At 42.3% G+C, this 12,137-nt stretch overlaps 1 protein-coding gene across 1 annotated transcript in view; it reads left to right on the plus strand.

The window, feature by feature from the left end:
- Nucleotides 1-12,122, plus strand: part of LOC113013582 (adenylate cyclase type 6) — a 47,272-nt gene extending 35,150 nt beyond the window's left edge. Inside the window, exons 7-23 of the mRNA XM_026154597.1 lie at nt 1,641-1,752; nt 2,024-2,151; nt 2,691-2,849; nt 2,950-3,091; nt 3,293-3,421; nt 4,585-4,613; nt 5,116-5,263; nt 5,371-5,468; nt 5,603-5,690; nt 5,821-5,937; nt 7,029-7,169; nt 7,956-8,131; nt 8,530-8,662; nt 9,018-9,281; nt 9,439-9,643; nt 9,819-9,943; nt 10,913-12,122. Coding sequence (XP_026010382.1) covers nt 1,641-1,752; nt 2,024-2,151; nt 2,691-2,849; nt 2,950-3,091; nt 3,293-3,421; nt 4,585-4,613; nt 5,116-5,263; nt 5,371-5,468; nt 5,603-5,690; nt 5,821-5,937; nt 7,029-7,169; nt 7,956-8,131; nt 8,530-8,662; nt 9,018-9,281; nt 9,439-9,643; nt 9,819-9,943; nt 10,913-11,041 — 2,323 coding nt within the window. The 3' untranslated portion in view covers nt 11,042-12,122. The remainder of the gene's footprint in view (nt 1-1,640; nt 1,753-2,023; nt 2,152-2,690; nt 2,850-2,949; nt 3,092-3,292; nt 3,422-4,584; nt 4,614-5,115; nt 5,264-5,370; nt 5,469-5,602; nt 5,691-5,820; nt 5,938-7,028; nt 7,170-7,955; nt 8,132-8,529; nt 8,663-9,017; nt 9,282-9,438; nt 9,644-9,818; nt 9,944-10,912) is intronic.
- Nucleotides 12,123-12,137: the final 15 nt, after the last annotated feature.

Consider the following 12,137-nt stretch of genomic DNA (forward strand, 5'->3'; position numbering starts at 1 on the left):
TGATGACTGACTACTAACAGGTGATTGAATCTTTCTATTGGCTGTACTGCAGCAGAGTTTAGCCAGCACTGTCCATGTTGTGGTGGCGTGGAGATTGTAATGAGGTTAAAGCAAAGATCTCCTGTCATAGGTGACCCAGCTGCAGCACCACTGACCTACCAAGGTATAAACTTACACAAGCAATCCATTATCCAAATTCAACACAAGACTAGAAAATAAAAAATACTTGGGTTGCTTTGAAAAGGCAATAACACTTAGAAAACAACTAAACTCAAGATATTCAGAGTGTTTTGATTAGCTTAACCCTAACAGGTCTGTAATTTTAAACTATATTTAGTCAAGCATTGTACGAAGTTACTTAGAAAGACAAATCAAATTTAGCATTAAGCAAAGCATTAAGTAAAGCAGTAATTAAAGCAGCTCATCCCTTCCCATTGCTCGCCCACATGAGATCGTTCACTTGAGAGCTGTGCAATCACAAATGTTATTAAGGTGTCCTTTTAAGCTACGTTAGCATGCTCACAGTCGCAGTGCATCTCCAGGCCACTTTACAGCCCATGTCCATCTGAGCGACTCCCTTTTATGCTGTTTCTGAGCTTATCCGTATCATATCTATTGTTGTTGATGCCGCTCCATTCTTGCATCTCTCGCAGCCTCTGTCTTTTCATGTAGCCACATGTCTCCCAGTGCTTCTCCTTGCTCTCTGTGTGTGAAGGACTGGGAAGTCCTAAAACAGAACACTCCTGCCAAGTATAAGTAACTGCAGGAGTGAATAATAATAGAGTTTTACTGGCAAACCAGTAAAACTAAGGTATATGAAGTTTCAGTACCTTAGTTTTACTGGGTTGCCAGTAAAACTACAGTATATGGCATACTCAGTACTCAGTTCTGAGCCCTGAGCTTTTTCTTCCAAAAACTGCGCTGGTTACTCCTGATGTGTTTTTCATGATGCTGCTGTTTAGAATAGGAAGCTGGTTCACTAAAAGTGGTGTTAGCAAAAACGCATATCTCAAAATATGGGTAAAAAAAATGTCCATCCGGCATCAACTTTAGGCTCTGCTCCCACCAGTGAGAAAATACTATAGGTTTGTTTATTTGTTTATTTGTTAATTCTGTCCCTTACAGATGAAGTGGTGCATCATGGCATCGCCTCATCTTGCCCACAGTGGTAGACGCAGACAAGACTTTGACCGCTGTAATTAAGTGCGAGTTTGTCCCTGTTGGATGACCTCGCAGTGGTCACAGCGCCATCTGTTGCCTTCATGTCTAACTTTCGTCTGGGGTGTTGTTTATCCTCGCCTTTCATTACTATCAAAAGTTTGCAATGAAAGGCATGCAGACAGAGGGATCGAGGGGTAGAGAGAAGGGGAGGGGGGCGTTCTCAGAGGGAAGGGCTGGAGGAGGTGACCTACATTGGCCTGAATGATGCGAGCCAGAGCCGAACAAATGTCTGCCTCTCTTTCCCTTGCTCACATGATAGTTGAACAGGAGGAGGGAGCCGCTAGACCATGCTGTCTCTTTCTACACCATGTTGATTGATTGCATTCTGTGTCTCCTTTTTCTCCCCTTTCTTTCCCTCTGTCTGTTCTGCTTCCCCTCTCTCTGTTTCCCTCCCCACATACCCATCATCTCTCCTGCAGCATACTGTTTGCAGACATTGAGGGCTTCACCAGCCTGGCATCTCAGTGCACGGCCCAGGAGCTGGTCATGACGCTGAACGAGCTGTTTGCCCGCTTTGACAAGCTGGCTTCGGTGAGCTTTGCTGTTGGCTGCCACTACTGTCATAGCGAAACTTTGAACCACCGGTTCATACGCATCTTTACAGTCTGTAGTCTCAGTCCTAGTTAGTATGACGAATAGAAAATGATGCATTTACTGATACTTAAGCATTGTGTAACCTGCTAATTGAACTTTGCCGAGGCTTATAAATCATTCACATTATGCGTTTATAATCTATTTGACATGCTGTGAATCAGCTGTAGGTGAAGGTCTAACATTTTATGCGTTGTGTCTTTGTTTACAGGAGAATCATTGTCTCCGTATTAAAATTCTGGGTGATTGTTACTACTGCGTGTCCGGGCTGCCTGAACCCCGGGCTGACCACGCCCACTGCTGCGTGGAGATGGGTGTTGACATGATAGAGGCCATCTCGTGAGTAAAATGCACACTTAAGACAGCCACAGTTATATTTCACTGAAAGTTGAAGACGATTTATTATGCTTGGTTTTCCATTTTTTGTCCTTTTACTCAACTATAGTAATTAGCATGATTCACAATATTCCCTTTTTATCTTGTACTGAGGTGCCTAGCCTTAGTGCTTTTGCTCCACTTCCTTTAAGCCACGCTCTCTTAAAGCCAGCTTGTGAGTGATTGGGTTCACCTCCCAAACAGAGGGTTTGAAGAGCAGGTGGATGGCTTCTTTGGTTTGAAGGCAGAGCTTGTATGCTCTCATTGACATTAATATCCACCAAGACTGGAAAAAACTGTCTGGACCAGAGCCTTTAGAACAGTCTCAAACCTTTACTTTTAACTCTGACTAATTATTTGTGTATATGTGGATCTGATGTGAGGCTTTGTTTATTGCATATATTTTATCTGTGGATGGCACACAGGGTTTTGAGGAGACTTTGTGAAGCTGAACGTGATGCTCGCCTTTTGACATCAGTGTTCGTGTGTGTGTTCATCTGCAGGCTGGTGAGAGAGGTTACAGGCGTTAACGTGAACATGCGGGTGGGCATCCACAGCGGGCGCGTTCACTGCGGGGTGCTTGGCTTGCGCAAGTGGCAGTTTGATGTGTGGTCTAACGACGTGACCCTTGCCAACCAAATGGAGGCTGGGGGAAAGGCTGGGTAGGTCCTGCCCAAATTACCTCGTTACCGTGCTGGATTAATCTTCCATAGGATTTATGTTTTAAGACACACTTTATGTTGTGTGTGGGCATGTGTGTAGTCGTATCCACATCACCAAAGCGACACTGCAGTATCTGAACGGGGACTATGAAGTGGAGCCAGGATTTGGAGGGGAGAGGAATGCTTACCTGAAGGAACACAACATTGAAACCTTCTTGGTGCTGGGCTGCAGCCAGAAAAGGGTTAGTGCATGGTCAAACACACACACACACACACACACACACACACACACACACACACGCACGCACATGCTTATCTGCTTGACCTCATCTGAATACCACACTAGTGCTATATTTCACACAAATAATATAATGGGTTGTCACCTGGAATAGAAGACGTTATTTTTCAAAGCACTTACCCTGTTGGGGTTTCTTCACTTCCAGAAAGAAGAGAAAGCCATGATAGCTAAAATGCAGCGTACACGTGCAAATTCTGCAGAGGGAGTGATGCCACGTTGGGTGCCTGACAGGTCTTTCAACAGAAACAAGGAGCCTAAAGCCTACCAGAAGATGGTGAGTTACACAGAGGGAATAGTATGCACTTTTCTACAGTACCTCCTCATCCTCTCCATTCTCTCAAGTTAAATTATAAATATACTTTCAATAGGTTGTTTAAAAAAATGTGTGCGTATACTGTTGTGGACATTTCATCTGGATAGAGTTGGTATCACAGACTGTATAAAAGAGATGGACATATCTACTGTGAGGTCACCTGTTCTTCTTTTAAGGCTTAAGAAAATCCAAATAGTTGAAGGAAATGACCCCCGCCTCCCCCACTCCAACTTTAAAATTGTTATGAAGGGAGAACAAAATCATTCTTTATAACGGGTTGCAAACATCTTTATTTAAATTTGTGATGTTGGACATTTTAACATGAAGACGAGATTTGACTCGCTTTTGGAACTGGCCTCAAGTGGCGACTGGAAGAACTAAAGTTAGTGACACTTCAGCCGTAGCGTCATCTGTCTGGGTTGTATTTCTACATTTTTATGGTACTGTTTTTACAGATGGCATCTTAGCTTACTGTTACAGAGTATTCTTACCCTTGTCCTGACTTGCATGCTAACATGCGTATTAAGATAAGTATTGGTGACGTGACGTAAGCATGCCTACCTTATGTTGCTGTGTAAAGCCTCACAGAGTTGCTGGCATAGCTGTACACGCTTATTTGTTCCCATCTTACTTTTGGCTTCATATTAGACAGTGTTCTGTGAATAAATAAATACATTTGAGTGGCAAACAGTAACAGAAGACAACGAGGACCTGAGAAGAAGTACTGATCTGTAGGGCTCTCAAGGATTCCTAGTTCACTATTCGAGCTAATATGATGAGTCTGCAGCTGCATATGTTTTCTTTTTCACACACTTTTTCTGACATCCTCTCTCTCTATGTTTGAAGTCTCATTTCCTTTTCTTTCGTACATTCTTTTCCCTCCTCCTCTTTTTTTTTTCTCCATCTCAAAGGGTTTCAGCCCTAGGGGCAAAGAGGGTGTAATTTGAAGCCTCCCAGCATTAATTAAAACATCAGTCTGGCTCACAGGGATTAGCTGTGCAGATGTCTGAGTCTGTGTCTATTTTTCAGTCGTACTGTGACCACATGATAATCTCTTTCCCTTTGTTTCTTTTTCTATCCTGTTTTTTCTTTTTGTTTTCACTCTCTCTTTTTGTTTTTCTCAGGGCATCGATGAAGCATCCAGCAAAGAAAAGTGAGTGGGGTTTTTTTGGGTGGGCTCCAGTTTCAAGTGTTTGATTTGTCAGCTGTCACTGTAGCAGTTTAACTTTAGAGTAAACTGTTGGTTTTGCACAGTCAGATCCATCAAACACACTAATGCCATGTTATCTCTGAGTCATCCTCTGTGTCACAGCATAGGGCAACATCCTCATGTACACACACACACACACACACACACTCGTTTCATGTCTTAGTGAGGACATCTAATCGACATAATACTTCCCCTTTGCCTAAACCTAACCATAACCCAATTGTAATTCTGACACTAAAACACATTTTGAGCCTCGACGCCTTCAACCTCGTGGGGACTGGCATTTTGTCCCCATAAGTGGCTATTGCTCCACACTTAGGGTAGTAACGTGCCAATTTTCTGTCCTCACAAAGATGTCTAAACATGTACACGCACACACGCACACTTTCACAGTGAAGCAAACACGCAGCAATGACAGTGACCTATTGTTCCCTGTACTTCACAGTCGCTGTACTCAGGAGGCACTGAACACCGAGGATGAGGTGGATGAGTTTCTCGGACGGGCCATCGATGCGCGCAGCATTGACCAGCTGAGGAAAGATCATGTCAAGAAGTTTCTGCTCACTTTTCAGACTGAAGAACTTGAGAAAAAGGTTGACATTTGACAAAAATTAAATTGAAATTCACCCCAAAACGTCCCTAAAAGAAAAAAATTGTAAATTCATTTCATCTGATTTCTCATTCGTTGTCTTTTCTGTAGTACTCTAAAAAAGTTGACGATCGTTTCGGGGGATATGTGGCCTGCATACTTTTTGTCTTCTGCTGTATCTGCTTCATTCAAGTTATTATTTTCCCAAAGTAAGTAGTTCTCTTTGACAAGTTGCCTTTTCCAGTTATACTGAATTGTGCACAGGAAATGTGCTCTTGATTCGTTTATGAGGAGTTCATTAGAGTTGTACATCTTAATGACTCTGTTTTCATCTATTCCTCAGAACGCCGCTTATGCTCGGTCTTTACATTAGCGTCTTCGTCATCCTCGCCAACATCCTCTTCGTCTGTGCCATCTACTCTTGCATCAAAGTACGAAACAAAGGCCTTCGCCAATCATGTGGTTCCTCTTGTAGATAAGAGACATTATTACATGTTTTCAGCATCGCTAATGGCATTAACTCTCCCTTATCTGATGCTCTCCCTGCTGTCTGTATCAAAGCTTTTTCCAGCTGCCTTGCAGACAGTGACCAAGAAAATAGTCCGATCTCGAGCAAACAGCACACTGGTGGCCGTCTTCACCATCCTCCTCCTCTATATCTCTTCTTTTGCTAACATGGTATGGACTGTCTTAATTTTGATGCTTTTTTGCATCATGAAATACTTATTTCCTGATTATTTTAAATATTATTACACATTACTTTAACATAAAGTAATTAAGCACTATTCTGGCTATATGGATGTTGCTGGATAGAGGCAATTAATCATAATCTATCACTGTGATGGATGAGGTTGTAGAAATCAATATTTTCTTCATGTGATCATTATAAAGATCCATTCAGTTTTATATGTGCTCCATACATGCGTGACTATATGAATACTGAAAACTTCTAGTATATAGGGTATAATCAGATACAGCATTTTGACATAAATACTGCTCAAGGCAAAATCTCTATATAAAAGATGGGCATTGCCCCCCTGACCACACATTTTTAAGCTTGAGTGTTGGTGCCATGTTGGATTTTTGAAGTCCAGAATTAAAACGTATTCGCAGTGCTCGGTGCAGAGTGCTATGTTGTCAGCTAATGCTATCAAGTTTTGGTTAGCAAGCTTTATTTATGAAAGGTAAGGATGCAAAGCACAGACACACATACACGCTGTTAATTTGTTCATAGGTAACAGATGAATTTCACTAAACAAAACTTCTCAGATGGGCTGCAACACATAGAAAGACAGATTTTTTGTGAGATGAGTCCACTAAAAATGGGTTAAGCGACATGGGATACAACTATTGCTACAAAGTGGCTTTAATGGCCAAACCTTTTTTTGTACCAGAATGTAAATACACTATGAAAAGTGTAGCTGAGCATTTTAACATGAGGATTAACACATTTGGCCAAGAGAGAAGCTTCCTGGCTTATTTTTACAGCCCTTGAGGTTCCCCTTGTTTACTAGGACTTTGTTAATTTACACATGCCTATAGTCATTATTTTTACCTGAGAGGAGCAATGAAAACTAGAAACTATGCAAAAATGTCCTTCGCTGTACATCTCTTGGTCAAAGTTATTTAATAATCAGCAAACATGTTGTACCGCCTCCTAAAACCAGCACCATATGTGCTGCAATATAAGGCATAACATGTGCTTCTCTTCCTCGCTGATTCCAATTATTGACTCTTTAATGACAAACTGTTTCCTTCTCTCTTGCCAGTTTACATGCAGCAGAGAGAACCTGAAGGAGTGTGTGGCCAAGGAGTTGAACACATCAATGACTTCCTGCCTGCTTTATAACCTGACCAGCAACGATTCGACTCTGTGTTCCAGCCAGACAATGCCCTGCCCTTTTCCAGAGGTCAGCTCCACAGCATTTTTTAAAAAGCCTGTGTGTCTGTAAAGCCACTTTCAGACATTCGTTCCCTTCTGACGGCCTCTGAACGTGTCCCTTTCATGTCTGAATGAGCACCTCCGGTTGCTTTTTCATAAGAGCCAGGAGGCAGATTTTATGAAGCACTCACTAAGAAACAGAATTGTTTGGAGAGTGTCCACAGGAGAAGTCGTGTCTTATCTCACTGAATTTTGTTTGTAATTTGCAGCAAGATTAAAATATTTGTCTGTGACGCATTTTCATTATTCCCAATCCAGAAGAGGGGGTTTTCACAGTTTGAGTGCGAGGCGTGAGAGCAGCTGTAGCACCTCGTTGCTGTTACGGATACCCACATGGAGAATGAGAGAGCCTGCTCTTAGTGACAAAGAGAGAGAGAAGTAAAGGTTCATTACGTGCTTGAACCTCTGTAGCGCTCATACTAAAAATGTCTGTTCTCACACGTGCACACTTGCAGTTGTGGTTAAGATTTCATGAAACCGAGGGGGGGAACGTTAGAAGTTCAAAGTGGCTCTTTGTGTGCGTCACTTTGTATCATCACCTGGGCAGTTTAATGAACACAGCGCTCTTACATAGCCAATATTTGAAAAGGGGTTTTCATATTTGCTTTTGCACATGCACACTGAATCATAGGTGCGTTCTTCATGTTCATGTTTGTTTTTCCTCATTGGTGAAATCTTGACTTATCACTCTAAACCTAAATCTACTTCTCTTCTTCCTCCTCCTCCTTTTGTCTCTGTTTCCTCTGTGCTGCAGTATTTCAGCTACAGTGTATTGCTGACGCTGCTGGCCTGCTCCGTGTTCCTGCAGATCAGCAGCATAGGGAAGCTGGCCCTCATGCTGCTCATCCAGCTCACCTTCCTGCTGCTGGTGGAGTGGCCTCAGGTGGCCCTGTTCGACAACGCAGACATGCTGGTCATTGCCTACAAATTGTGAGTCCCCTACCGGCAATGCTAACACAGTCACTGTTTTCCCAGTTTTCAACCTGAAAAGTCTCTATTGTGTCACAGTACTGTGGATTAGGTTAAAATTAGCCTACTTTTTAAAATAAGATTTATATTCTAATAGACCTACTTTCATGTTTAGTTCTATTTTTTTTAAATATGCTCTTTTTTTTTCCTGAGGCAATTAAAACCTGTTAATGATTCTCTGCAGCAGTATGTTAAGTTGTATATTTGATTATATCTACTTTAAGAGGCCCATATAGTTTGTAGACATGACTCTTTCTTGGCTGTTTTCCAGATTTGGTTCCAATAAAACTGCAGAACAGTGGTATGCATCAGTTTTAATATTGAAGACACTCATTCATTGCTTATCTTTCCCTCCTCAGCTGCGACGATGTGACCAAGGTTTCCCTAAAGGTCATGACTCCTATAATCCTCACAGTTTTTGTTCTGGCTCTCTACTTGCACGGCCAGCAGGTGGAGTCCACCGCTCGTCTGGACTTCCTCTGGAAGCTGCAGGTAGGCTGAACGATTACGTGTGTAGACTATAAACAAAAGGGAAACCAAAAATACTTAAACTCAGCAAAAGACATTTTTCACTGTGGGCAGTTTGACTTGTCATAGCCTGAAAATCATGTTAGTTTAGCTTTAACAGTGGCTCTGTTCTTATTAAGCCATGCCACTGTGCTGCTGAGCCCACATATATGGCAGCAGGACTAAAAGTGAAGGAGCTAAATGTAATGTCAAAATCTTTACTATGAGGTGTCAAATTGTCTTCTGTGAAAAGGCCAATTCTAGCAGCTGTAATAACATCATGAATCCAGTCACCTGACATCGTGACTAAGTAACCGTATCCCTCCCTGTCCCACTTAAGGCTACAGAGGAGAAGGAGGAGATGGAGGAGCTGCAAGCCTACAATCGTCGCCTCCTCCATAATATCCTACCGAAGGACGTAGCTGCTCACTTCCTGGCACGTGAGCGGCGTAACGACGAGCTGTACTATCAGTCATGTGAGTGTGTTGCTGTCATGTTTGCCTCCATAAGCAACTTTTCGGAGTTTTATGTGGAGCTGGAGGCTAACAACGAGGGGGTGGAGTGTCTCAGGCTCCTCAATGAGATCATCGCTGACTTTGATGAGGTGAGCAAAAGGAAATATAAGGAACAATTAATGCACGTTACAATAATTTAGGAAACATTTATTGGACACGGTGTGGTCATTAGATGTAACCATCTGCCAGTGCTGCTGACCTGTTGCTATGCTGCTTTTATTTCTGTCCTTTGCTGTTCTCTCCTAGATTATCAGTGAGGAGAGGTTCCGTCAGCTGGAAAAAATCAAAACCATTGGCTCCACCTACATGGCAGCTTCTGGCCTCAATGACTCCACCTACGATAAAGAGGGCCGTTCACACATCCTGGCGTTGGCTGACTATGCCATGAGACTGAGAGAGCAGATGAAATATATCAACGAGCATTCCTTCAACAACTTCCAGATGAAGATAGGTAAACACGAAGGAGAGTGAAAATTGCTCTTGAAATCCGATAAGTTTTCTTTGGATGCGCTTTTGTGATGTCAGTCAACGGAGATCAACAATAATGCGTTCAAGCAGACGCTGCATTAATATTTAGTTAAAGTCCTCTATCTGTTATGATGTCTCACAGCCATGTTTTTTCTTAGGGTTGAACATGGGGCCTGTTGTAGCAGGGGTGATAGGAGCCAGGAAACCCCAGTATGACATCTGGGGGAACACGGTCAATGTGGCCAGCAGGATGGACAGCACAGGCGTGCCAGACTACATTCAGGTAACAGTGACTCAGTTACTCCCCAGCAGTTTGCAATTTTATGTTTACAAGAAAACGTTTTGTCCTTTTAGTAATTGTTGGATCAGTCAGCCAACATAGAATACCAATCCAGTTACTCGTTAAATTAGTCATCAAATTTTCGCCAGTGGTTATTCCAACATGAAATGCTTATTTACACCCAAAACAATGGCCGCACATTAGCCATCTTCGCTCTAGCTGAGAAATGCTCTTCGCACACAGTTCAAAGTCTTGTTTACAATATCTAAACCTAGACCTTTGCTCTGTGTGGAAGCATACTACAGATGCTTCCACACATACTACATTCTGCACATTCAATCAGTGCACCGTCCTTCACTTTACTTCACTTTAGGCCCAGACATCTGCCCTCCCGAAGTAAGAGTCCTGTGTTGTTTTCTAGCAGTAATTGTGCTCTAAAGTCCCTCTGGGGGAGGAATAGAGAGCCAAATCTAAATTCCCTGTAGACTTCATGCAGCTATCGCAGTGTTATCTCCTTCAGTGGTGGAAAGCCACAGCAAGTTAGCTTTGGGAAAACAAAAAAAATCTTATTTATAGATGCAGAACAGATATTTTGAAATGTGTGAGAAACATCGAAAGCTGTACTGCCAAAAGAGCTCCTTGAAAGATTGAGTCTCATTACAGCAGCGCTGCCATCTGCTGCACACTTTGTGTTACTGCATATCAAAATGCCCTCTCTGCTATGCACTGACGTGAACTGATTGTTTTCATTTCCCAGATAACATTTTGAAGACTTTTTGGTTTAACTTGTATCAATTGAACTACTTTTTTTCAGACACTAATAAGTGCTGAAGATTTTTTTTTTTTTTTTAAATCCTCATATTTAAAAACTTATGCCTCCGTCATCATGCTTTAGGGAGAAGCTAGGACTGACTCTTAGGAAGGGTTGAATATCTAATATCCTGAGTGTCAAATATCCGTGTCATCTCTTAGGTGACTACAGACTTGTACCACGTGTTGGCCAACAATGGATACCAGCTGGAATGTCGAGGTGTCGTCAAGGTGAAGGGGAAGGGAGAGATGACCACTTACTTCCTCACCAGTGGCCCCCCAGGTAGTTAACGAGAGACCGTTTGACCGCAGAGTGACTCCCACTCCACTGATACGTCAGAGACTGCAAAGAGAGACAGAGAGTGGTCAGCTCGAAGCGTGGTGCAAGCACTCTGGGGACAGTAGAAGGCCAGCAGAGACGAGACTGTATGTTGCTCAGATGCACAAATGGAGGGTGTTGTTCATGTTAGGAGGTTGTTGTTTTTTTCTCCCCAAGCTGCCCGAGAGATAATGAAGCCCAGTTGCCTTAGGACGGAAGTGACTATGCTTGTGTTTATGAGCAATAGTACAAGTATTTCATCTGGAGTAATTATTTATTTTTTTGTGGAAAAAACAAAACTGTTTTATAAAAGAATATATGCAAGGACAACACTATGGATGAAAATAACCAAAGAACAAGTGTTTGACATTTGACACACACTAATGAATCTGCTCAAAAAGTACAGTAAACTTAAGTAATTTATTCATCCTTTTGCTAGCAAAGGCCACGGTAATGTCACTGTCATTGACAGGCATGAACCCTTATTTTGTTGTGGACTTTATAATGAAGGAGAACGTGCACGTATGCACATATATGCAGACAACAAACGCAACTACCCTGTCTTGGATTTTTGTGTTTCTTATCAGGGCCTTATTTGTTTCCTCCAGTCTGTAGTTTTTAACGGTCTGGATCTCGGCTGTTTGTGGTTCCCTTAAATCTCTGAGCACTTTGCTCTCCGAATATTTCTTTTTTTCTCTTTTTGGTTCAAGCCAAAAACAAGAAGTACGACATGAAGGAAGCACGATTGCATTACTGTCACGGAAATGAAGAGACATTGTTAAACTGTTATGAAACATTTTATACCAGTGTGTGTGTGTGTGAGACAATGTGCTGTATGTGTGTGGGTGTGACCACATGTTACTGAATGCTGTTCTTTATCTATAAGTGGGCATACCGTCACTCTTCACTGTGAGGTTTTTAAGATACTGTACGACAATGCTTTCTTGCCAAACTGGTTGCTACGAGGCATGTTTTATATTATTCTTTGGAGTTATGTGTCCATTCCTGATTTGTGTGTGTGTGTGTGTGTGTGTGTGTGTGTGTGTGTGTGTGTGTGTGTGTGTGTGT

Source organism: Astatotilapia calliptera, chromosome 20 (assembly GCF_900246225.1).
Source record: "Astatotilapia calliptera chromosome 20, fAstCal1.2, whole genome shotgun sequence".
Classification (NCBI taxonomy): Eukaryota; Metazoa; Chordata; class Actinopteri; order Cichliformes; family Cichlidae; genus Astatotilapia; species Astatotilapia calliptera.